At 42.4% G+C, this 22,517-nt stretch overlaps 1 protein-coding gene across 1 annotated transcript in view; it reads left to right on the top strand.

The window, feature by feature from the left end:
- LOC102941678 (tyrosine 3-monooxygenase) overlaps window positions 1-22,517 on the top strand; it is a 45,026-nt gene that overhangs the window by 1,122 nt on the left and 21,387 nt on the right. The window contains exons 3-8 of the mRNA XM_007072310.2: window positions 755-843; window positions 3,655-3,722; window positions 4,909-4,959; window positions 12,580-12,725; window positions 17,220-17,355; window positions 20,091-20,160. Of these exons, the coding sequence (XP_007072372.2) occupies window positions 755-843; window positions 3,655-3,722; window positions 4,909-4,959; window positions 12,580-12,725; window positions 17,220-17,355; window positions 20,091-20,160 (560 nt within the window). The remainder of the gene's footprint in view (window positions 1-754; window positions 844-3,654; window positions 3,723-4,908; window positions 4,960-12,579; window positions 12,726-17,219; window positions 17,356-20,090; window positions 20,161-22,517) is intronic.

The following is a 22,517-nucleotide window of genomic DNA, read 5'->3' as shown; positions in this document are numbered from 1 at the left end:
GTTCATGTTTTTCATACATCTTCTGTTTCTAGATGATTCTGAAAATAATGCACATAAAATATGCAATTGATTTTATCAATATTTCATATTTTCCATAGTACTTCCATGCATTTTGTCTCTGTGTGTCAACGTGTAGTAATTATATTTTCTATGCAATAGAAATTATTCCGGAAAACTGATGTTCTATAAATAAGAAGTGCTATTATTATTATTTATTAGAATACAGAGTGTTCTCTTCTTTTTAAATTTCTAAAGGACAGGATATTCCTCCTGTAATATTACTTGTTCTCTTAGAAGAAAAACAGCCTTCTCAGCAGCCAGTCTGAAATTAACAGTGGTCTGAGATCTAAATATCCTTTGCCAGAGAATAGGGGCTCAGCCTATTCTGGTAATTCTTACGTTCATTGGCTGGTGAAGAGTGAATGATCTGTGATCAAAACTTGAGGAAATGATAGAGCATAATGGTATATGGGCTTCATGCATGTGCATAACACTCATTTATGCTAATGTAAGCTACATTTTTTAGTTCAAGTATGAATAGGAATAGACTTAAACACATGTATAAGTGCATTACTGGATCAGTGACAGTAAGTTTGTCATTTTTCAACTCATTTTTAATTCACCATTTGTAACGCAGAGGTGTAAAATATTCCTCCTATAAAGCAGAGGTTGTTATTCTCAGTGGCTTGTTTTTTTTCTGTCCCTTCCCAAGCCTATATCATTTAAATGTACCATTTTTTGCTATCTCCAACAGTCCCATGGTTTCCAAAGAAAATACGAGACCTTGACAAGTGCCACCATCTGATCTCCAAGTATGAACCTGATTTGGACCACGATCATCCTGTAAGTTTGAGGTCATCATTAGTTTACCTTTGAAACTATTTAAATACGTTGGCTATTTCTGCTGTCCAGATGAATTCTCTGTAAAACTAGCCTCCAAAACAATTCTGTGCCCAACGTTTGTCTTTTAAAGAGGAGATTTACAATGGACATCAGTGAACTAGGAATGAATGAAGGAACCTAATAAAAAAAATCATAGAGACCTGTTGTATTAATTTATATGGAATAAATGGGCCCAAAGAGCTAAGTGTTAACATGATCCTGTCGCTGTCCAACATTAAACAGTGTCAAACAAGGTCTGGTGTTTAGCATACAGAGATCTCACTCTGCTTAGTACCATGGCAAACACACCATTAAAATAATTTTAACCCTTTAGTAAAGATACAGAAAAAGAAGGAAAAACAGTTAAAACATTTGAAAGGTAAAGTATTAAGTAAGGCTTTCCTTTTAATAGCATCCCTTGTTCCCTTTCCCTTTAGCTGTTGAGTGTCTTTAGAAGGAAAAGCCCCCTTGTCTGACAGTGTCTTAGATGGTAATAATTGTCCTTCTGAGGGGAAAGGGAAAAGGTTAGTTGAGCTGGGATGGAGCTGTTGTTATTGCCATTGTTGTTGAACTCTGATGCTGTTTCCTAGAAGACACAAGAAGACAAGCATGCACAAAAGGGGCAAGTAGAGACTAGCAAAGCTAGAAAATGCAACGTTTGTCCGTGGTGTTGACTCTCACTTGCAGCACATGGTCTTATTGGGCCCTCTGAGGTGTGGCAAACCTGTACAGCATCAGGCTATTTAAGGCATTGCTTTTAGCTGCCTTTTTGATCACAGGCTTACAGTAGTGTGTACAATATACAGTCTTGGCCAGCTACGTCAGACTCTTCTTAGATAGAAGGAAAAAGGAGAGGGAAAGGAAAGAGAAGGCATAAAGTGGGGAAGGAAAAAGACACAAGAAGAGGTAAGGGGGAGAACAGTCTCACATCCCAGGTGGGGTTTGGGATTCAGCCACTGTCAGTGGAGGTGGTGATGTCATCTGGGTCCCTCTCTCTGGCCCAGTCTGGTAAGAACCATCTCTCAGGATCAGTACAAGGAAGGCCCAAAGATATTACAGGAGATCCAGGGTCCCAAGAGACAGTGGGGATGGCAGCCCTGATGATAAAGCTCACTCTTACGTGCATCCATATTCAGAAAAGCCCTTTAGCACATGATCAGATCTCACTTTCTAGACAAGAAACCTCTTGTTCATTTGCCACCCCCAAATTACAACATATTAATCATGTGCTTGGCTGGTCTGACATAACAATGTGTTCCTGTTCCCCAACCTTCTGCATCTTGCCTTATCTTAGGTCTTGATCCTATGGTCTTTAAGCCCCTGGGTAACTTTACACATGTGAGCAGTCCCATTGAAGGAGATAATAATACTTCCCTGGCTCACAGAAATTATAACATACTCTCAGAGTCAAATTCTTCCCTCAGCTAAATGTGCACAACTCTCATGGACTACAGTAGTATTCATGATCATAACCCTAAAGGAAAAGTTTGACCCTTAACATGAAAAATGGTTCCAATAAATGTTGTTTACAATAATAAATATTTGCACAGTGATACCGATCAGCTATGCTTTATTAGTTGTGTTAATATGGAGCCGGAATTCAGATATTATTCTTATTATATCAAAAGTGATGTAAACCTTAAAGGGATTTGATTCCACGTGTTTTTAATGTTTATTGAAGAATTGGAAAGACCTGACTGGAAGAGCTGAATTTCTAGTAAAACATAAGAAAAAAGAAACTCAAAATTTCAATTTGCTCCCTTTTGAGCAAAATATCATATGTCTAGCTCTAAATGTCTCATATTTTAAAATGGCTGTCATGACCTTTCCCTTCCTAGGCGCACACTTCCTTCAGCACTGGTGTTTGTGTGTTGTTAGTACAGCCTTTTCCCCCCCATCCCTCAGCTTTCTGTCACGACCCTTGCCAGTGAAAAGCAGAAGATCCTGTCTGCTTTTTCCTAACTCTCTTTTGTGGGCCTTGTAGATCTCTTCAAAACCCACCGACTAACGACACTTCCGACTTTTACGTGTGAAAAACGACTCAACTTTTATTTAACCAAATTAAAGATAACAATAGCTTTCAGTAACCCTTCTACTAACTCCAGAGGGAAAGCCTGAGCTTATAAGACCCTGGTGGTGCTTCCCTTCCTGATCACAGTCCCGTTCCCCACCCTCCTCTGCGATCCTGCTCCCTCTCCCCATAGCAGCGAACCCCCCAAAGTTCCAAATGAGCAGGCTAACGACACTTCCATCCAGGAATCCTGTGTTTCAGGTCACCCAGTAGCATATGTTCTTTTGGTCTTTGTCCAGAGACACATCTCATCTTACAATTTCACTTAACAACTCTTATCCTATAGCAACGTCTCCTAGCATACAATTCCATATTAACATAGTCCCTTTTCACAATGGCTAAGCAGAAAATCAGTGGAAAATTAGCTTAGTTTCTAACTCTCCCACTTAAATTGTGCCTTTCATTCTATATAATGCTCACTACTCAAGCCTACTCTATCTTCATGCTTAGCTGTGACCTAAGTACAATTTACATTCCTTTGTAGGAACAGGTCCAAAGTCAGTGAGATTTCATGGGTGTAACTAAGTGCAGAATTTGGCTTACTCTGTAATATTCCCATGATGCCTTGCCACAGAGAGACTGCAATAGAAGAAACAACCAAATTCAGGCCTGTTAGTTTTGAATGTTTCTGTCAGCAAATCCATCCAAGCCCATCAATATGTCCTGATGTAAGAGTGATGCTAAATTATTTCCCAATTTAGGGCTACACTGACCCAGAGTACAGGAAACGGAGAGCCTTCTTTACAGACCTGGCCTTCAGCTACAGAGAGTAAGTGCATCACCACTGGAAAACTGCTTGTTCTAAGTCAGTTTCACATTTTGTGTGCTCTCACAGTAAGTAGTCTGATTTTGTTCACCTGTAAGCAGCTTTATGGTTGATGTAACTTAATCCTAGGCCAATGGTCTGTGGTGCCATCTGTTGGAAAACTGAGTTAATCACAGAAACACACATCCCAGGCAAATCAGGAACATTTCAGAATACAATGAAAATTAATTTAATATTTAACTTTAGGGCTGCCTCACTGAGCTCTGCATAATTTCATGTAACTCTAGGGGGAAAATGGTCTCTATATGACTCTTTCGTTTAAATTATAGGATGAGGCTATCTTCCTTCCAGGATTTGGCATGTACCTCAATAAACCTGTCAGGTAGACAAGGACTTGTGCATGTCCTACAGAAAATGGAGAAAATAATAATAATAAAAAAAAGATGGACTTATCCTCAAATGAACAATTTACACTTTCTTGCCTTTCTGTGTAAAAACACATGGGAGTGGAAGAGAAGTCTGGGGGCTTGTCCTTGTGGACACTGAAATTCATTCTACCCACTTGTAGGTGGCATTAGCAAGATGCATAATGATCTTGAGCTGTGAGCCACATGGTGCCCAAGAACTTAGGAGAAACCCTGAACCTTGGGAGATTTCTGCTTAATGACAGCCTCCATACATGGTGGCTAGTCAGCCTGCTCCCTCACTAGTAGTGTGAATGATCGCCTTCTCGGATGGTAGATACAACTACAGAAGGGAAGTTAATGCTGAAATATGCACAATATACCTATGCACTCACTTGCTGTATAATTTAGGGCTCTTTCCCCTGTGACTATGTCACGTGGAGCAGTTGTTCCTAGCTCCATCCCACCTTCTGGCTAGCCAGCTATGTTGTTGATGGTCTGCCAGCAGCTAAGCGATGGGAACGGGAGACAATACAGCACTGCTTCCTCTACATTCCATCAAGTGGTCCTTCCTTTACAGTATTTCACTGTTTGCACCACCCCTGGGGATTCAGTAGAGCCTAGGACACCTGGGTCATAAAACCCTTTGGAATCCTTCAGGATGATTATTTCTTATTTGTATTTATTTTAGTATGCCAAATAATCCTGATGCATAGAAAGAAAATTATATTTGAAACTAGGACTCAAATCAGCTACATAATTTTTTTTTCTCTCTTTCCTTAAAGAGGAGACCTTTTGCCTAGAGTTGAGTACACTGCCCAGGAGACCGCTACCTGGTGAGTATATTTTTCATATCCTGCCCCATGACACGTCATGGGGCAATTCTACTGAAACCCAGGGAAATTTTGGAGGCGCAAGAAGTGCACAATGGTTCCCTAGAATTTTCAAATAATATTGGACATCTCTAATTTTAATTGATGTCTTAATGATCCCTTCTTGTTGTTCATTTTGCAGAATTCTATTCTCCCCATGCAAGTGTAACTCCTGGTGTTGCTAAGAGGGGTTACATACCTGCACTGAGGGGTGAATAGACTTCTGAGTCTACTTCCAAGTTACATTAAGTGGTGAGAATACATCAGAAGGCTCAGGGTTGGTGCATCTAAGTGAGGGGGGGCTTTCTGCTACATTTGTGGCCTCTCTTTCTGCCCCCACCCAGTTTCCAAGGTAGCAGAGGCAAATTTGATCCCTGGCAGGTTGGAACAACCTCGGGGCTGCTCTAAATTGCACTCGCTAAGGGGCTGTCACATCCCCTGTGATGTTGGTAGGAGGTGTGGAGCTTAGGACCAAAGCAGCATAAAGTACACTGAGTAGGGCTGTGGATCTAGCCCTCAGAGTTCTGGTTCACTTAAAAGACACTAAGAAGTCTGGCTACTTAACCATACTATCCAGAACTCTTGAAAATCTGCTAAATTTGTCTTGAAAACTCATAAGAACAAGCGCTTTATTAAGATTTCTTTTGCTTCTGTTTGGGCTGGAAATAAAATGAAACAGTTTCTTGCAAGATATTTTGGCAGCTCCTGGCTTGGCCAGAACCTGGAAGTGTGTAAGACTGAAAAATGATCAAATAAATGTTAACTGAGCATTTCAGAATCTTTAAAAGAGATTGGTCCCATGCCAGAAAGTTCAGATCTCTATCCAGATCTGGATTTGAGTCTGTGGTTTTTGTTTGGTCCTTATAAACATAGGGGCCTGAAATCATCTGTTACTGGTCTCTACCAGAGAGAGGATGCTGGACTATTTGAACCACTGGTCAGTCCAGCATGGCAATTCCTGTGTTCTTAACTTGAAATTGAACATTATCTGGTTCATGTTATACTTAGGGGATAGTGTGAAAAAGAAGCGAGAAGGGGAGAAAGAATAATCCAGTGGAAAAAAAGGGTGAAAATGGAGCAAAAAGAGTGAAAAACTATGTGAAAGTGGGAGGGAAGAGAAAAAGCAGTGTAGTCAAATGTATATACATATACACACACACAGAGTGTATTTTTCCATTTGAATTTTTCTCTTCTCCTCTTTCCTCCCCTTTATATGCTAGAACTGATGCAAAGGTGTGCTCTTAATATATACATGCTGAGACAGATAGTAGGTGCAAGGGAATGCATCTATCTAGCAATTTATGGGGTGCGGGATGTTTCTAACCCCAGTGCACAGCACAGGTTTCCCGTTACGTTAAAAATGTTCCTTTTTAAGTTGACTCACTCTCTGAATAAACATGGTCTCAACTTACAGTATAAAAGCTTCATGATCTCAGCTGAACCCAGGGCAAGCCACACTAGAGAAAGTCACTTTTCACACTGGTGCAGCACATTTTCCCCGGTGTTTTCCTCATTGTAGCTATCCCTGTGCAAAAGCCCCAGTGGGGTTTGCAACAAAAAAATAATGCAAGAAATTCATTAAACCTAGAAGACGTTTGCCAACTTCAGAAATGGGTGAAGGTTTTGGAGGAAAGGGGAATTCTTATTTCCTTGTCCACCTCCTTCCATCATCCCTAGCTGCCTTTCAAAAATCACAGTATATAGCAATAATTATTGTTATGGGTTACTTGTTTTACAAGAATGTCTTGTGGTCCCACTTGAGATCAGGGCCCCACTGTGCTAAGTACTGCATGTACACATAGTTGAAGATAGTCGCTGCCCAGAAGAGTGTACAATCTAAATTGACAAGACGGACAAAGGGTGGGAGAAAGGAAAAATGATTATCCCCATTTTACAGATGGGAAAGTGAGAGATTAGATGATTAGCCCAAGGTCTTACGGGGCACAGCCAGGAATTGAACCTAGATCTCCCAAGTCCCCACCCAGCGCCTCAGCAACAAGGTCATCCTTCCTCTCTGAAGAAGTGTTTTATTTTAAATAAAATCCATTGGGCCTTAGAATTTGCAAAATGAGCACCAGATAATCACCAAGGAACATCATATCCCACTCATCCAGCTTCTATTATTTTCAGAAGCTCAAATGCTAGATTTTCAAATAACCTTTGAAAAGTAGTAACATGCCTGTTAAGTCCTTAGCGTCTTGTTCATGACGGCTCCCACCAGCCAACAATATTGGCATGTTCTGGTGTGTGGGAATGTTGTATTTAAGAAAATTAAATTTTGTGTTCTTTCCTGTTTTTCCCCTTTTTCTGCCAACCTCCGTCACGGAAGCCATTCTCCACCTAGAACTATTCCCATAGTGGTAAATGGAACAGGCCTTTTGGGAGTATCTATTTGTCTCCTCAACACAGTTAGCCCCAGCAACCCAAGTCCCTGGTTGTGAACATCAAATTCCAAATTTAGATCTCACAGTTGTTACCGTAGCTCCCTCGGGCTGTGTGCTGAGGTCAGCTGCATTACAGCACAACTTCATATGGATACAGGGAAACCAAAGGGGAAATTTTTTAACATGCTGTAAATTCCCTTGATGTTAGCTCTGAAGAGCTGTTGGATTCCATTAGTTTGTAGCAACATGTGTATAAAAATGAAAACAAGAACAGAAATCTCAGCTTCCAAAAACAGGGCTTGGACTATCTGAGTCTACGTTGTCAGGCATAGTTATTGCAGAGCCATAAACTGAACAGTCCTGGAAAAGGGAGAACAGAGGACAAAGATATTGAGACATACGTCATGTGACAATAGTAAAGGCTGACAGTCACCTTCTTCTAACAGAGAACAAGGAACTTGATTAGAATAAGGAAACAGTATTAGCCCTAAAACTGTCCCAGCTCTTTCCCACTGCTTCACTGTCAAGAGTCTCCCTAGAATCTTTCACAGCCCTCACCTGTCATTTTAAAGAAACAGCACACATATGCTCTCAGCATGTGTGCATTTTACAATGCACTTAATTTATCACACTATTCAGATCAAGGTTCAGTTTTAGAAATCCAGATTTTTACTAGCTTTTAGTATTTACAACGAATATTCCCTTTTAAAATATTTATTACCTTCCTCCTCCCACACCAAATAGGGGTCTGATCCAACTCCTCGGAAGTCAATAAGAATAATTTCACTGCATGTAATGGGAGTTGGATCAGACCCTAAATTTCTCAGGTGTATTATCCTCAGTGTTCTGAATAAATTTTATCTAGGGGCTATATGGGGGGAGGGATAGCTCAGTGGTTTGAGCATTGGCCTGCTAAACCCAGGGTTGTGAGCTCAATCCTCCAGGGGGGCCATTTAGGGATCTGGGGCAAAAATTAGGGATTAGTCCTGCTTTGAGCAGAGGCTTGGACTAGATGACTTCCTGAGGTCCCTTCCAACCCTGATATTCTATGATACTAGAGATGGTCAGGAAATAATTTTCTTCTCACAAAATGTTTTTGAGGAAAATCAAATTTTCATTGATTTTTTAAAAAAATTAAGGTCGTAAGAATGGCCACATGAGGTCAGGCCACTGGTCTGTTTAGCCCAATACCCTGTCTTTTGATAGTGGCCAGTGCCAGATGCTTCAGAGGGAATGAACAGAACAGGGCAATTATCAAGTGATCCATCCCCTGTCACCCAGTTCCAGCTTCTGGCAGTCAGAGGTTTAGGGACACCCAGAGCATGGGGTTCTGTCCCTGACCATCTCGGCTAATAGCCATTGAAGGACCTATCCTCCATGAACTTATCAAATTCTTTTTTGAATGCAGCTAGCATGAGAACATAAGAATGGCCATACTGGGTCAGACAAATGGTACATTTTTTAGGATTTTGTCTGTACTGAGTGTGTATAGATATATATTTCTCTTTCTTCAGCAATTGAATTGTTCAGCTTATAATTAAAAAAAGTAGGGGTTTTTTTTGTTTTATAAAAAATTGTTTTTCAGGTTTTTTAACAAAATCCCTTCAAATTTTGAGAAAAACAGATTTTTTCCAAACATTTTCATTGATTCAAAAAGCCATTTTCTGTGGAAAAAATGTTTTGAAGGAACATTTTCTACTTTCTCTAGCAACTACATCACTCTTCTGTGTCCCAGGTAATTTTAAAAACCAATCCCAGTCATCTAAGGGTGGTGCATCTTTCCACAAACCATTGATCACACAGGGAAGTGACTGCAGCCTTGCTCAGGATGGACTGCCTCTGCTTTCCCCCTCGTGGCCTGGGGACTTTGAAGGCAATCCAAAGAATGAGAAGAGGTTCAGTGCAGAAGGAAGGAGAGGAGCACATGTTCCTGAGCTCACCATCTGCTCCTCCTGAGAAGCTCTGAAACTCTCTGTGGAGAAGTTTGGTGTAAAGAGGTTCTGCCTTCAAAGCAGATTAACTTTTCCTCTGCTTCAGACAGCTTACTATGGAGCTGCCTTCCAAGGCTTCATACCTAGAAAAGCTGTGCACTGAAGCAGTGGGCATTTTCCCTGTATAAGGACTGCAGAATTGAACCCTATGTGTACACAGTTCTGTTTTCCTGTGACTGAATTGTAGCCACCTCTGGGCTTGAACTCTGCAGCTGCTTAACAGTGCAGATTAATAGTGCACAGCAGCTGAGAATACTAAATAAAGACCACTGTTTCTTCTCTCTATTTTCTAAGAATAAAATATTTTTTTTTTAAATTTGCAGTGCTTATAATTTTCTTAAAAAAATAAACTGTTTGCAGTAAAAGCATATGTAATACTGAACTTTGTTTTAGAGCAACCTGTAAAATTAATTTTAAAGTTGTCTCTATTGTAAGTGTAAATACAATTTTACATTTTCTAACAGGGAAGTATTGGTCTATTAAAAATATTTTTAAAGTTTTGTAAAGTATAAGTAAGTATATTTAAAAGTCTGTAATTTCTGTTTTCTAACTCAGCTCCTTTCTACTTGGTTTGTAAACAGAATTCATAGGAACATAGGACTGGAAGGGATCTGCTGGGTCAAGTCCAGTTCCGTGCTATCACAGGAAACCACAGCATATAATTCCATTCATAAATTTATCAAGCTCCACCTTAAAACGCGTTACAGTGTTTGGCCCCACAACTGCCACTGGGAGGCTGTTCCAGAACCTCACTCCTCTGACGGTTAAAAACTTTCATTTAATTTCCAGCCTGTTGTTCATGGTCAGTTCATACACAGTTGTTCTTGTGCCAACATTGTCCTTTAGCTTCAATAGCTGTTCTCCTTCCCTGGGGTTTACTCCCAATGCATTTATAGAGAGCAGTCAGATTCCCCCTCAGCCTTTGTTTTGCTAGGCTAAAGAAGCCAAGCTCTCCTTGTCTTCTCCTCTCAAAAGATAGGCTCTCCATTCCCCTGATCGTCCTAGCAGTTCTTCTCTGTACCTGTTCCAGTGTGAATTAATCTTTCGTGAACACGGGTGCCCAGAAGTCCCACCCCCTTGTGACAACTAGAGGTAAAGCAGCCTCAACACAGGGAATGTCCCTTTGCTGGTGATCATAGGCGTCCAAAGGCCGGATCACAAACTCTTCTGTGGGGATTCACCTAGTCTGCTCAGAGTGTGGACTGCAGTCTGAGGGGCTGCTATGGGATCAGGTTCCTCGGCTTAACTCCCCCACCCCACTCTGCCCTTCCCACCCTTCTTGTTAGTGTGGGGATGGCCAGCACTGGCCCTTCAGCGCCATTGGTCCCTACAGCTAGAGCAGGCTGAATACAGGGTTCACAAATATTCATTTGAATTTCCAGCTGCTCAGTTCATTCTTATTCATGTGCTCTGTACAATGGTTTGGAGAATGCCTGTTCCTTGTACAAATAGCTGCATTCATATGTGAACCGAGGTATTTATGCCCACACAAAATATTTGGTGTTCATTATCCACTAGTCCCCATTCCTTTTATGTTAGTCCCCATTTCTGTCATCCAACCAGGGAGTCAGAACACCACCATGTGGAGGAGAAATGGGCCAACAATTGGCTCCTCCAATGGCAGAGTATCCTGGCAACAACTTGTTTCTCTGTGGGGCTTCTGTCCTCCATGTCTCCTCCTCCAAGCCCTATAGTAGAAGGCCAGTATCTAGTGGCTTCTCCTCTTATATGCTGATGGTGATAATTATGCAGACAAATGGTGCTGAAAGAGACATGACTACAAAATACACTGTGGGCCAAAGCCTCATCCAGACAATTAGATAAAACGCATGGACTGTGTCTATTTACACTGCCTGAGGCTCTGGCCCCTGGACTTTAAAGTTTGTTTTGTTTTAAAACAAAATGACCAAGATTAGTTCCATAGAGATAAGGGACAGGGCATCCAGCTTCTTATCAGAATACAAACTTTCCCAAAGCTGAAGAAGAATATTTGGCCTGGAGTTTTGGGTCACACTTATTTCTAGTCTCCTATCCTGCCTAAGTTTTGGTACTAGTATTAACAGTAAAGTCACTCTTTGAAGTAAGTATGTCCAGATTCTTCACACAAGTCTAGCTAAGACTGTCCAGAGAGCAATCTTGGACTCATGCCCTGCTTTATACCCTATACAATCCCATTAAAGTAAGAGGTAGTCTATGGGAAATAAGTTAGGGCAAAATCTGGCCTCTCATTCTCCTGAACTTTTCCTAACTGCTCCGTGGAGATGGTCCAGGCTCATGCAGCTTTTACAATACTGACAACAGCCACTGTCTAAGGCTGTTTCTTTTTTTCCCAATTACACCCACGCTAACATAAGAAGTTTATGTGATGGAATGACAAACCATTACAAGATACTGGCTATCACCTCCATAGCAACAATAGCAGCAAAAAAACTACAATACAAAAACAAGAGAAGGTCATTTTCTTTAGTCAGCATTTCCAAGAATGAGCTCAATTTTCATAAAACAATGTTTATACACTTGTTAGAACCCCAGAGCCGGGTGTGAATAAATATAACTCTTTCTATAAGCTTCCCTGCCATCACTTTAGTGCTTGTTTATTTTGCAACAGCTAAATATAGTTAAAAAGTGAAGCCTTTAAAATGAAATAATAAAATACAAGAGAAGGGCCCAAACCACAGCCCTAGATTCCAAGTACTGCCAAATATTTTTATATAATAGCATATAGCACCTTTCCTTACAATAAGCTAAACACCTCCAAAATTTGAGATGATGGAAATCTCCATCTTGCATTCGGATCTGCCTGGGTGGTATCTTGCACTTGCACAATGACCCTGATGCAAGAAAGTACTGAAGCATTCGCTTCACTTTATGCACATACTTAGTGCTTTCCTGAACAGGGAAACTCTGGGTGCCTCTTTGCAGTTGAACAGTTCCTGGGGTTCCACACAGGCATCAAGATCTGCCTGAGCAGAGCCAAATACAAGAGCGAGGCCCATATCTGGTTCCTCATTTTGTGCCCATCTCCTGGAAAAATCCTACCCTGCAGCCTCCATCCAGGCTTCGGCTTCAGAGCATCATTTTTTCTGAGCTCAGCTCGGCTTTAGATACCCTCTCTGCGCTGCCTGTGTGAACAGCCGTGGTTCTGAAGCCAGGGAGAAGAGGTGCTGCTCCTAGTAAAGGAGACGAACTAAGGGTTGTTGTTCTTTCAGGAGAGAAGTCTACAGGAAGCTGAGCAGCCTCTATCCCACCCACGCCTGTAAGCAGTACCTGGATGCCTTTCAGCAGCTGGAGAAATGCTGTGGATACCAAGAGGATAGTATACCTCAGCTTCAGGATGTCTCCAGATTTTTAAAAGGCAAGACATTACAGCTCATTGTATTTTAGCACTCCCAAGGTGGGAATCTACAATGCTGTGTGCTGGAAAGAGGAGTTGATGGTAGACCCCCATTCTGAAGGAACTGTGACTGCACAGGCCGTGAAGATCTGTTTGCTAATAACAAGGAGAGGGGGGTTAGGAATAGATACACTGTTGAGAGGCTGCAAGCTCAAGTTAGTCTGTCAGCAGACGTTTGAGTGACGGAGGACAGTGGAGATTGAGATCCTGTCTTGCTAACCCCCAGGCCAGATTCAGTTCCAAGGCAGGGTGTGCCTTTTCGACAAATCGGCTTGCCAAAATCACTGTAATCTGGAGTAGCCAAGGAATGGCTGCAATAAAAGAAAACACCCTCCTTGCTGCTCTCCCAGCAATAGGAAGGGTGCCAGATGCAGGCCAAAGACAGTTGCTAAAGTAGGGCAAAATAAATAGATAAATTGTAGATTTAACTTCAAATAAAGTTTAAATTGGATGTTTATCCAGTCAAGTGATCCATTCCATCTACCAATAAACAAATGCAAGACAAATTGGCTTAACCTACTGCTGAAGAGATTTCCAGTACATTGTCATTTTAATTAGAGACTAACACATATTGGGTCAGGTCCTTGTGTTGATCCAGCAGCAAAAAGAGACTGGACAGCTGCATTACTAGTGCAGCCAGGGAGTCCCCAAATGTAGAGACATCCTTCTGTGGTGTAAATGGGAATGGCCAGGAGTATGTCATCCATCCCCTCTCCCCCCGAACCTCAGGCATAATAGGCATTCCTGGGTGGGCTGAGGGCATTGCCAGGGCTAGGAGGAGGTGGAACTGGAGAACAATGCCCTCCAGTGATTCCATGATGGCAAAGCAGTCCTAGAGAGTTGCTGTTGCTGATATAATATAGAGCTGCCTTTAGGCTGCTCTACGTTGTGCTGGGGGCTCGTGGTTGTGTTAAGGATAAGGAGAGTGGAAAGATGGCTGAGAGGCAACTTCCCACATCTCACACACCTGTGCATGAGCTGAACACTACTCAGCTTGGCCTAGGGATCTGGCCCATTTTAGCTTGCTCACTAACAGAAAGTGAGAAATAACTAAGAATTGTAGGTTTCCTTTGAGTTCCTCAGTGGATCATGGGGACAGTGGCCTCATTCTGATATCACTAACACTGGTGATACACAAGTATAACTCCATTGTCTTCAATGGGGGTTATTCCTGATTTACACTAGTGAACATGTGGTCAGAACTGGGCTCATAATACACATTGTTTTTCGTAACACACTGTTGTTGCTACCGTCATGTCCTATTCCTGCCACTGCCTCTGCTCAGCTGGCTTCTTCCAGACCCCTACTGATCACAGCCAGTGTCTGGAAGATGTCTTGGACCAGGTCACTTGTCTTTTTCCTATCATTTGCCTCTCACCAGCGGTCGGAGGCTGTTTCCCTTTGAGAGCATGCCAGAGTGAAATTTTCCTGAAAAAAAAGCGTAAGACTTGAAAGTGCCTTAGCTAAGGGAAGTTTATTTAATATAGGAAAAAAGAGAATCATTTAAAATAATAGTGGATCACAACACTCCTGAGCCCAACTAAGGGAACATCATACCTCACTGTGTAGGTAAAATGACATTTTGTTTTATTGATTACTGTTCATTTTGGAAAATCCTACACAGTGGGTTCAACCATGTCTTTCCTCGACTCCCTGAGCCAAACCTCCAGGCTTCACCCATCACCCAGTTCCTTCTCTGCTCTCTCTTCCTTTTCTGCTCCACTGAGCCTCTCCTTGGTGTACATGGCAACCATATCTGCCCTGACCATTTGGGCAAGCTACTCTGACCAGTTTAGGGCTTGTTTTAGTATTCTCCCTCCCCCCTTCCTGTCTATTCAACCCTGCCTCCTGCACTCACTAGAATATTGGGGCATCTCTGGATGGTGGCGAGGAATTGGGTATGTATCTTCTCTGTGTGTTTTACTGCCAGCAGGGAGGTCTAGAAGTAATCTTTGTCAATAAGTCTTGGGATACTGCTCTGAATGTGACTGGTATTGATATTTTTTTTCAGTCCTAGCTAGCGTCAGAAGGGATAACAGAAGCAGGGAGATTAGGGCAAAGTAAGGATCTACTGGTGTTCACTGTTTGTATGTGAACTGTTAGATTTTGTTTACTGATGTCTGTGGCTATCCGCATCTGCTCTAGATTGTGTCCTAAGTTATTTCCATGTGTCATTATGCAAGTTGTTCTGGGCAAACATATGACAAAAAAAAAATCAGTTAGAAAACTCTGCAAATATCTACTGGGGGAGGGAAATTCAGAGTGTTCCACAAACCAGTGTTGTTTGTGGCTAGACTCATATAGTGGTGGATAAGATACTTGGGTCCAGTCTGAATCAATATTCATTGATACCTCCTTGTCACCAATACCTCTAACATTAGATTCTCCTTATCACACAGCATTCCTCATAGGGCATTGTGAGAGTTGCAGTTACTGTCAGATCCCTTTGGCACAAACTCACTCTAAGTCAGAGTCTAATGGTGTCATTGCAAGATCTGCAGAAGCCGCAACAGCCAGTCCCATGTCAGTGAGCCACCTTGTGAGATTAGGGTGCATGAGGCATACCTCTTATTTACAAATATCTTGGGTGAAATCCAACCCGTGTTGTGGGTGGTGAAGAGATGCACTGTCCCAGAGGAACTCTGGGTGGCATTGTGTCTCCCAGAATTCCACAGCATGTGGTGGGGACATGCCAGCCACTATATCCTATAATGGGAGGCAGTGTGCAGTTCCTTCCATTGCTGGCCAGATGTAGGTGGAGCTGTGGTCATGTGCAAGGCTAGTCCTGAGTGCTACAGCCAGGGCCTAAATGCCATGACAGGCCTGAATAGCCAGTGTAGGTTCTCCCAGTTCCTCCTGATACCCTTGCACAGGCATGTAGCCCAAGTACAATCTAAACTCTTAGATTCACATGTACTTACTATAGTGCAGCTTACATGCTGCCTCTTACACATCGTCTTTGGATTTGGTTCAATGAATCATAGAAATTCAAGATGGAAAAGACCTTTCCTCCCGGTCATCAGCCTGCCAGGGAAAGAGTGTTCCCTGCTTTGTCTAGTCTGACTTCAAATGTCTCTAGGAATGGGGCTTCTACCTCTTCCCCTGAAAGATCATCTTTATATGAGAAAGAGAACTAGTGACCAAACAGACCGAGACCAAATGTGCTGGAAGAAACATAAAACATTTCATGTGAACAGCTTGGTTTCTGTGGGAAACATTTCTGTTTAAACAAATTAGGAACGCAAGCACAAAGCCATTTCTGTCCTTTTATTTTTTAGTTGTGCACAATAAAAGTAATTAAAATAAGAGATGAAACGGTATTTATGAAAGCAAGGAATGCAACACAGATTTGGAATACGGGACTTCAAATAGATTATCTACTCTTCTTAAAGCATGGCAGTTTTACATGATGCTTTCTGAATATATAGAAAACATGGGCCTTGCCAAAGGGGGCTTATAGTTTAAACTTAGACAAATAAAACACAAAGGTGCAAGAGCAGATGGAAAGATGGGAGTTGACAGCTCTGGAAAGAATGTTCAAATAAAAATGTAGAAAGGCTAAGGGCCAAATTACCCATAAGGAGTAACCCTACCTGGTACATACCTTGTAGGGATCCCATGTAAATTCAATTGCTGCTGCACCCCCAATGATTTCAACAGACTGCAAAAAACAGACACCCTCTCCAAAAATGTATGGCAGTGTCCTGCCAGTGTAAATCCAGTTCCTGCTTTTGAATCATGCATACAAAGTAAATGAAACACAACATAACACCATATGGTAACTCGACTACTTGAAGTTGATTGTGTCATAAAAGGCCCATGCAGGACCATAGGTATTGCCAGGCTAGCTTAGACCTGAGGTCCATCTAGTTCAGTGCCCGGTCTCCGGCAGAAGCCAACGCCAGCTTCTTCAGAGGAAGGGGTAAGAATCCTGCAGTAGGAAGTTACGGGCTAATGTATAACCAGGGAATATACCTCCTGAGCTGCCAGTGGCTGGAAGTTACCTTGTGCCCTGAATCAAGAGGGTGTGCTTCCCATCCAAAACTCTTGTTTATTTCTGATATTTATGATTACAAGAGAAGAAGGCTGCCAGTGGCTAGGGCAGTAGGCTGGGATTTGGGAGATCCAGCTTGAATTTCCTGCTGTGCCACAGTTCCCCTCTGTGGACAAGTCACTTAACCCCTCTGTGCTTCAGTTCCCATCCATAAAGTGTGGACTATACCCCTGCCCTTCTTCACAGAGGTGTTAGAGAGATAAATACACAAAGGATTGTGAGGCATTCAGATACCACAGTAATAGAGCCCATATTAGTACCTAAAATAGACAGACATTTTCCTTCTCCATATGTACAAGAAAGTACTGGGACTAAATGCAAAGGAAATTTCAAACTGCTTGGATGGTGTGGAGTTGTCATGTTCACAGTAGATTTTCCTGCTGGGCTGTTTTGTTTTGCAGAAAGAACAGGCTTTCAGCTGAGGCCAGCTGCAGGGCTGCTATCTCCTCGTGACTTCCTTGCCAGCCTGGCATTTCGTGTCTTTCAGAGCACACAGTATATAAGGCATTCCTCTTCCCCTATGCATTCCCCAGAACCGTAAGTAGGATGATATGGCATAATCCAGTGGTTCTCAGTCTGTGAGCCTTTCGTCGTGATGGTTGTATTCATTCAGATGGAATACAGGGGCTCAAAGAGTCAAAGGTGTCAATGTAACCCAGTCATTGTCCAATATTCAGCAGTGTTAAACAAGGTCTTTGTTATACAGAGACCTCAGTCTGCTTATTACCATGGCAAAAACACCATTAAACATTCTTTAAACCTTTTATTAAAGATACAGAAAAGAAGGAAAAAGTTAAAGCATTTGAAATGTAAAGTATTAAGTAAGGCTTTCACTTTAACAACATCCCTCCCTCGTTCCCTTTCCCTCTGGCCGAAGAGAGTTTCTAGAAGGAAAAGTCCCTTTGTTTGACAGGTTTTGAGATGGTAATAACTGTTCTTTTGGGGAGAAGAGAAGTTAGTTGAGATGGGCTGGAGCTGTTCTTGTAGCTGTTGTTAAAGTACAATCCCATTTCCTAAAAGACAAAACAAGATACACATGCGCAAAAGGGGAAAGAAGAGAACAGCAAAGATGGAAAATAGCAGCTTCTGTCTCTGAGGCTGATTATCGCTTGCAACCTCATTGCTGGAAAAACACAGGCACAGCACACAGTCTTACCAGCAACTCTGAGACCTGACAAACTCATATCATCACCAGGCTGTTTAGAGCATTGTTTTTATCTCCCTGTCTGGTCACAGGCTTATAGCAGTGTTTAAAAAAATGCAGTCTTGCCTGGCTAAGGCAGATTCTTCTCAAACAAAAGGAAAAAGGAGAGAGATAGGAAAGAGAAGAAATAAGGTAGGGAAGGAAAAGAACAAAGGGGGTGTGCAGGGGAAACCAAGTCTCACATGGCAGGTGGTGTTTGGGATTCAGCCAGAGCTAGTGGAGGAGGGGATGAGGTAAGCCCCCTTCTCTCTGGCCCAGTCTGGTCAGGACACCTCTTAGGATAGGGATGAAAGTGGCCCAAGGTTCCAGGAGCTGGTGGGGGTGGCAGCCATGATGACAAACCTTGTTCCTTCCTTTTCTCTCATCTTATATCAGCCAGTGTCGCAGTCCATTAGCTTTTCCCCCAGGGTCTGTCTCTCTGTCTTTTTAAGGAGCCCAAAAGGGAGTGATGGACAGAATGAGCCCACTCCCTCATTATTTGGTCTACAAATTAGGCCTAATTTCCAACACCAATTTTGATTCATGAATTTTCAGTCTCAGGCCTTTCTTGTTTACCAGGCGTGATTTTAACACAGTCCTTGAGTTCTGTCAGGATGCTCTTTTTGCTTGGACTAATTCAGTTCTGTTTTTTTCACTTGTGCTAATTTTTATAAACAAGCTTATGCAACAGTCTGAGTTGGACTTTGGTTACCTTTTGCCCATCAACATGTGTTATCTTCAGCTATTGTGACATTTTTAAGACCTTTCAGTCACTTTTTATAGTTGAGCTCGCAATTAGGATAAATTTGTAGGCTCAATTACCACAATATGGGCCACAGAATGAAATCATTTGAGAAGCAAGCAGAGGTGGAAGTGATCCACGAGAGAGCGCCTGTTTCTTTTGCAAAGATGTCTGGAGAAGGAAAAGACTGGGGAGCAGCTGGTTTAATCTGTTCATACTTATTATGTTGACCATTTGTTGAATTCTGAGAAGATGCTTGGCTGCATCCAAAACACAGGAAATGTGATCCCAGCCATGAGAAGCATACAATGTAAATTAGACACAGCCTCTTGGCTTGATTTTGAACACCCATCAATCCCACTGAAGTTACTGGGAACTGCATTGCTGAGCACCTTTGAAGATGAGTCCTCAAGGACCAAATTCAGAGTTGACATAATTGGGGAGGGAGATTGGGGGGTAAGTTACACATCAGTAAGAGTGGATGAAAGTGAGTATAACTTACACATTGAGTAAGTGGGACAGCAGGGCCTGCCCTGCCTTATCTTACATCCTCTTCTTGGTTGCTTTGCTTGCTATGAGTCCACACTTCTGCCTCTCCAAGTCCCACACCAGTCCCACACCAGTTCCACACCAGTTGCACATCCTCTTCCACACCAGCATTCGCACCACTTCTCAGTTGGGCTCATGGTGTACAGTTCGAAATCAAGTTCATACACAGATTATATGTACAAGAGGCACTGGATAAAAGGCTGGCCTTTTCTGTAGTTGTGGCCTGGTTTTTGGAGGAGCTGCTGAGCACCCACAGGTATGAATGAAGTCAATGGCAGCTGTGGCCATTTGAATTCTGTTTTCATGATGTGTGTTCAGAGCTTGGCAAGGTTATCAATGAAAGGCTGCATGGAAGAAGTAAATTTTGGGGAGAGATGTCCATGTAAAGAAGGAGGTATCTGAGCAAATTACTGGATCTGGGGAGTTCTAAGTCATAGCATGGAAGAAGGCTTAAAGACAAGAATAGGAAGATAACACAGAGCTGGACAGGTAGGAGGCTTGGAAAGAGCACAGACAGCTGGATAGGAGAAAATGAAGGCAGAGACCTAGAGCCAAATACTCAGCTGGTGTCTATCTGACTCCAGTGGTATTCTTATATATGTCCCCAATGGAGCTTCACTGGATTATGCCAGTTGAGAATCTAGCCCGCGTGAAATTTCTGTGCAAAGAGTTGGGAGGGAAAGAATAGCAGTGAAACAGCTGATATGCTCTGCTTAGAATTGTACTGCGGGAGAGGGGGAGTGTGGACTTTCACATAAAACAAGCTTTATTACATGAGAAAAGTGATTTGTTTTCCAGGGACTGCTGCCACGAATTGTTGGGCCATGTTCCCATGTTAGCAGACAAAGAATTTGCACAGTTCTCACAGGTAAGGAACCTTGTCTGTAATTCCAGTAGCAATGAATTCAAGGAACTAGATGTGATTTGCTATTTTAATTTTGAGGGTTTGATTCTCCCCCATTTATGCCTGTATAGGTGAGGTGTTACTTGTACTCTCCTGCATTGGGGGGTGCCAGCTACACCCTAGAGGAAATATACCTGAGGACAGGCAGGCAGTGTCACCTAGGGGAGATAAGAACCAAGGCAGAAATAAGAAGAGGGAAGCTTCAGTTTACAGCCATTACTGCAATGAGACCCCCTAAGAACTGCCTGCCTGAGAATGAATAGGCTGTTCTTTTAGGTACCCATCATACTGCATGGGAACTCACATCTCTGGGTTTCACAGACAGGAGCCATCATAATTTAGGCTGATCCTGTCCCAGCATTTTGATTTCAATCTGACAGGGTACTTCTATTATGTCCTTCACTGTGGCATTCAGTAGAGTTTTATCTTGTTTATAAATGGCCATATTCTGACACCATTACTCATAATTATTAGAGCCTTACTTCATGAGCAGTCTCCTTAAAGTAAATGGTACTTACATATGGAGTAAGCTGCTACTCCATGTAAGAGTATCAGAATCTGTCCCAAAGTGGATTTAGCGCTTCTGAAAAACTGCGTTCTGTGGCTAATTAGGGAACTGCAATCTCTAGGGATTGCCAGTTTGTTCTCTAATTAAACACAGAACAGGTACAGCACAGGAAAAAGCAGCACAAACTTCCCCTACCCTGCATTGTTAACACGCCTCAAACTTGAGCTGGTGGGATCCTCTCAGGGATTAAAAGGTACCTCATGCACTAGCCCCATCAGTCTTTTTCCTCTACTGACATGGTCAACAAAAGTGCCAGTGTTTTTGTGATGTAGACACCTGTCCAGTAGTTCTGGAAAGAGACCACCGGTTGGTTTCATGACATGGAGCCTAGGGTCAGAGAACAGAGCCAAGGGTCGGAGCCAGAGTCAGAGATCAAGAATCAGAGTCAAGGGTCAGAACCGGATTACCTGGAGTGAAGAAAGGCTTGGGCAAGTCTGGAGTCAAGGCAGGACCAGGGCTGGGAACACGCAGGAGCTATCACCGAGTCATGAGTTTTGGTCATTACCATATTCGAACCAGTGGATCATATAATATTCTAATGCCCTATGGCTGCCCTGCACTGTGGGGGCGGGGGGGGGGAACACTCCCTTTTGCTTGATACTAGAAATAAAAAACCATTAAAAGATGTAAAAATGGGGGCCTTTAGTAAGTTCAGAACCACCAGGTTTTGTTGTTGCTCACTAATTTAAGTGAATGACATCAAGTGTTTTTCATGGCTGAATTCCTGTCATGGAAATTCTTCTTGATTTCATCCACTATGTGAAAATTAATGGTAAAAATGCCCTTGTTTTGTTTCTGTTACTATGACACTGTATCCAGGGCTTGAATTGTAAGGAGGCTCCAGAGAATTAAAAATAATGCAATTAGCTTAATGGGGAGCATACAAGGGAGGAGACAGATTCTTGCTGTCAACCGCTGCTGCTGAAAAGTTCAGTAGTGCTCTTTTGAAGTGACAATAGGCCCAATCGAGGTCTCACTGAAGTTGATCGGAGTCTTTCCATTGTCTTTAATGGCAGTTTTAACAGGCTCAAATTTCCATTGGGCTGGTAAACCTGTAAAGGACCTTGTGTCTCATGCAATTCTGGAGGTGTATTATGCTCCGATTACCAAGGTCTATTCAATTCTATTCAGGTTTTTATACCCATGTTCACCACTATAGTATCTGAGAGTTTTCCAGCAAGCCATGTGACTACACATCTGTTATATGTTGTTTTTTCTCTTCTCCTCTCCTCAGAGGGAGATGCGTGGGTAGTGGAGTGTCTTTTCTGGATAGCATATGTCTTTTAAAAAAAAAATATATATATATATATATATACACCTGTTACTCGATGTTTGTTCTAGAAGACAGGACAAAGAAAGGCACCATGCCCTGGGATCGGAAAGTAGTGAGGTTTGTGATGGTCCTTTGCTCTTGAGGGAGTTCATTCCACAGATTGGGATTGCCCTGGAGAAAGATGTCTCCCACACAGATGAGCTTGACACTGATTGTCCAGAATTCCACTGCACCAGGGGAGCCTAGTTGTTGCCCGCAGACTTTTAGATGGTCTCTTACATACCCTGGGCCCAGGCCACAGAGCACCGTGAAGATAAGGACTGAGACCATAAATTTGATTCAAAATTCTATGGGAACCTAATGTAAAGAGGGTGTCATGTGATAGGGACATAGCCAGTGGTCAAAGCAGGAGTCATGCCCAATGATCAGAGCAAGAGTCAGGTCTAGTAATTAGAATAGATGGCTGCTGCCAAGGATCAG

Source organism: Chelonia mydas, chromosome 1 (genome assembly GCF_015237465.2).
Source record: "Chelonia mydas isolate rCheMyd1 chromosome 1, rCheMyd1.pri.v2, whole genome shotgun sequence".
NCBI lineage: Eukaryota > Metazoa > Chordata > Testudines > Cheloniidae > Chelonia > Chelonia mydas.
The sequence above is the reverse complement of the archived record's forward strand: the minus strand, read 5'-3'. Positions and strand labels throughout refer to the sequence as shown.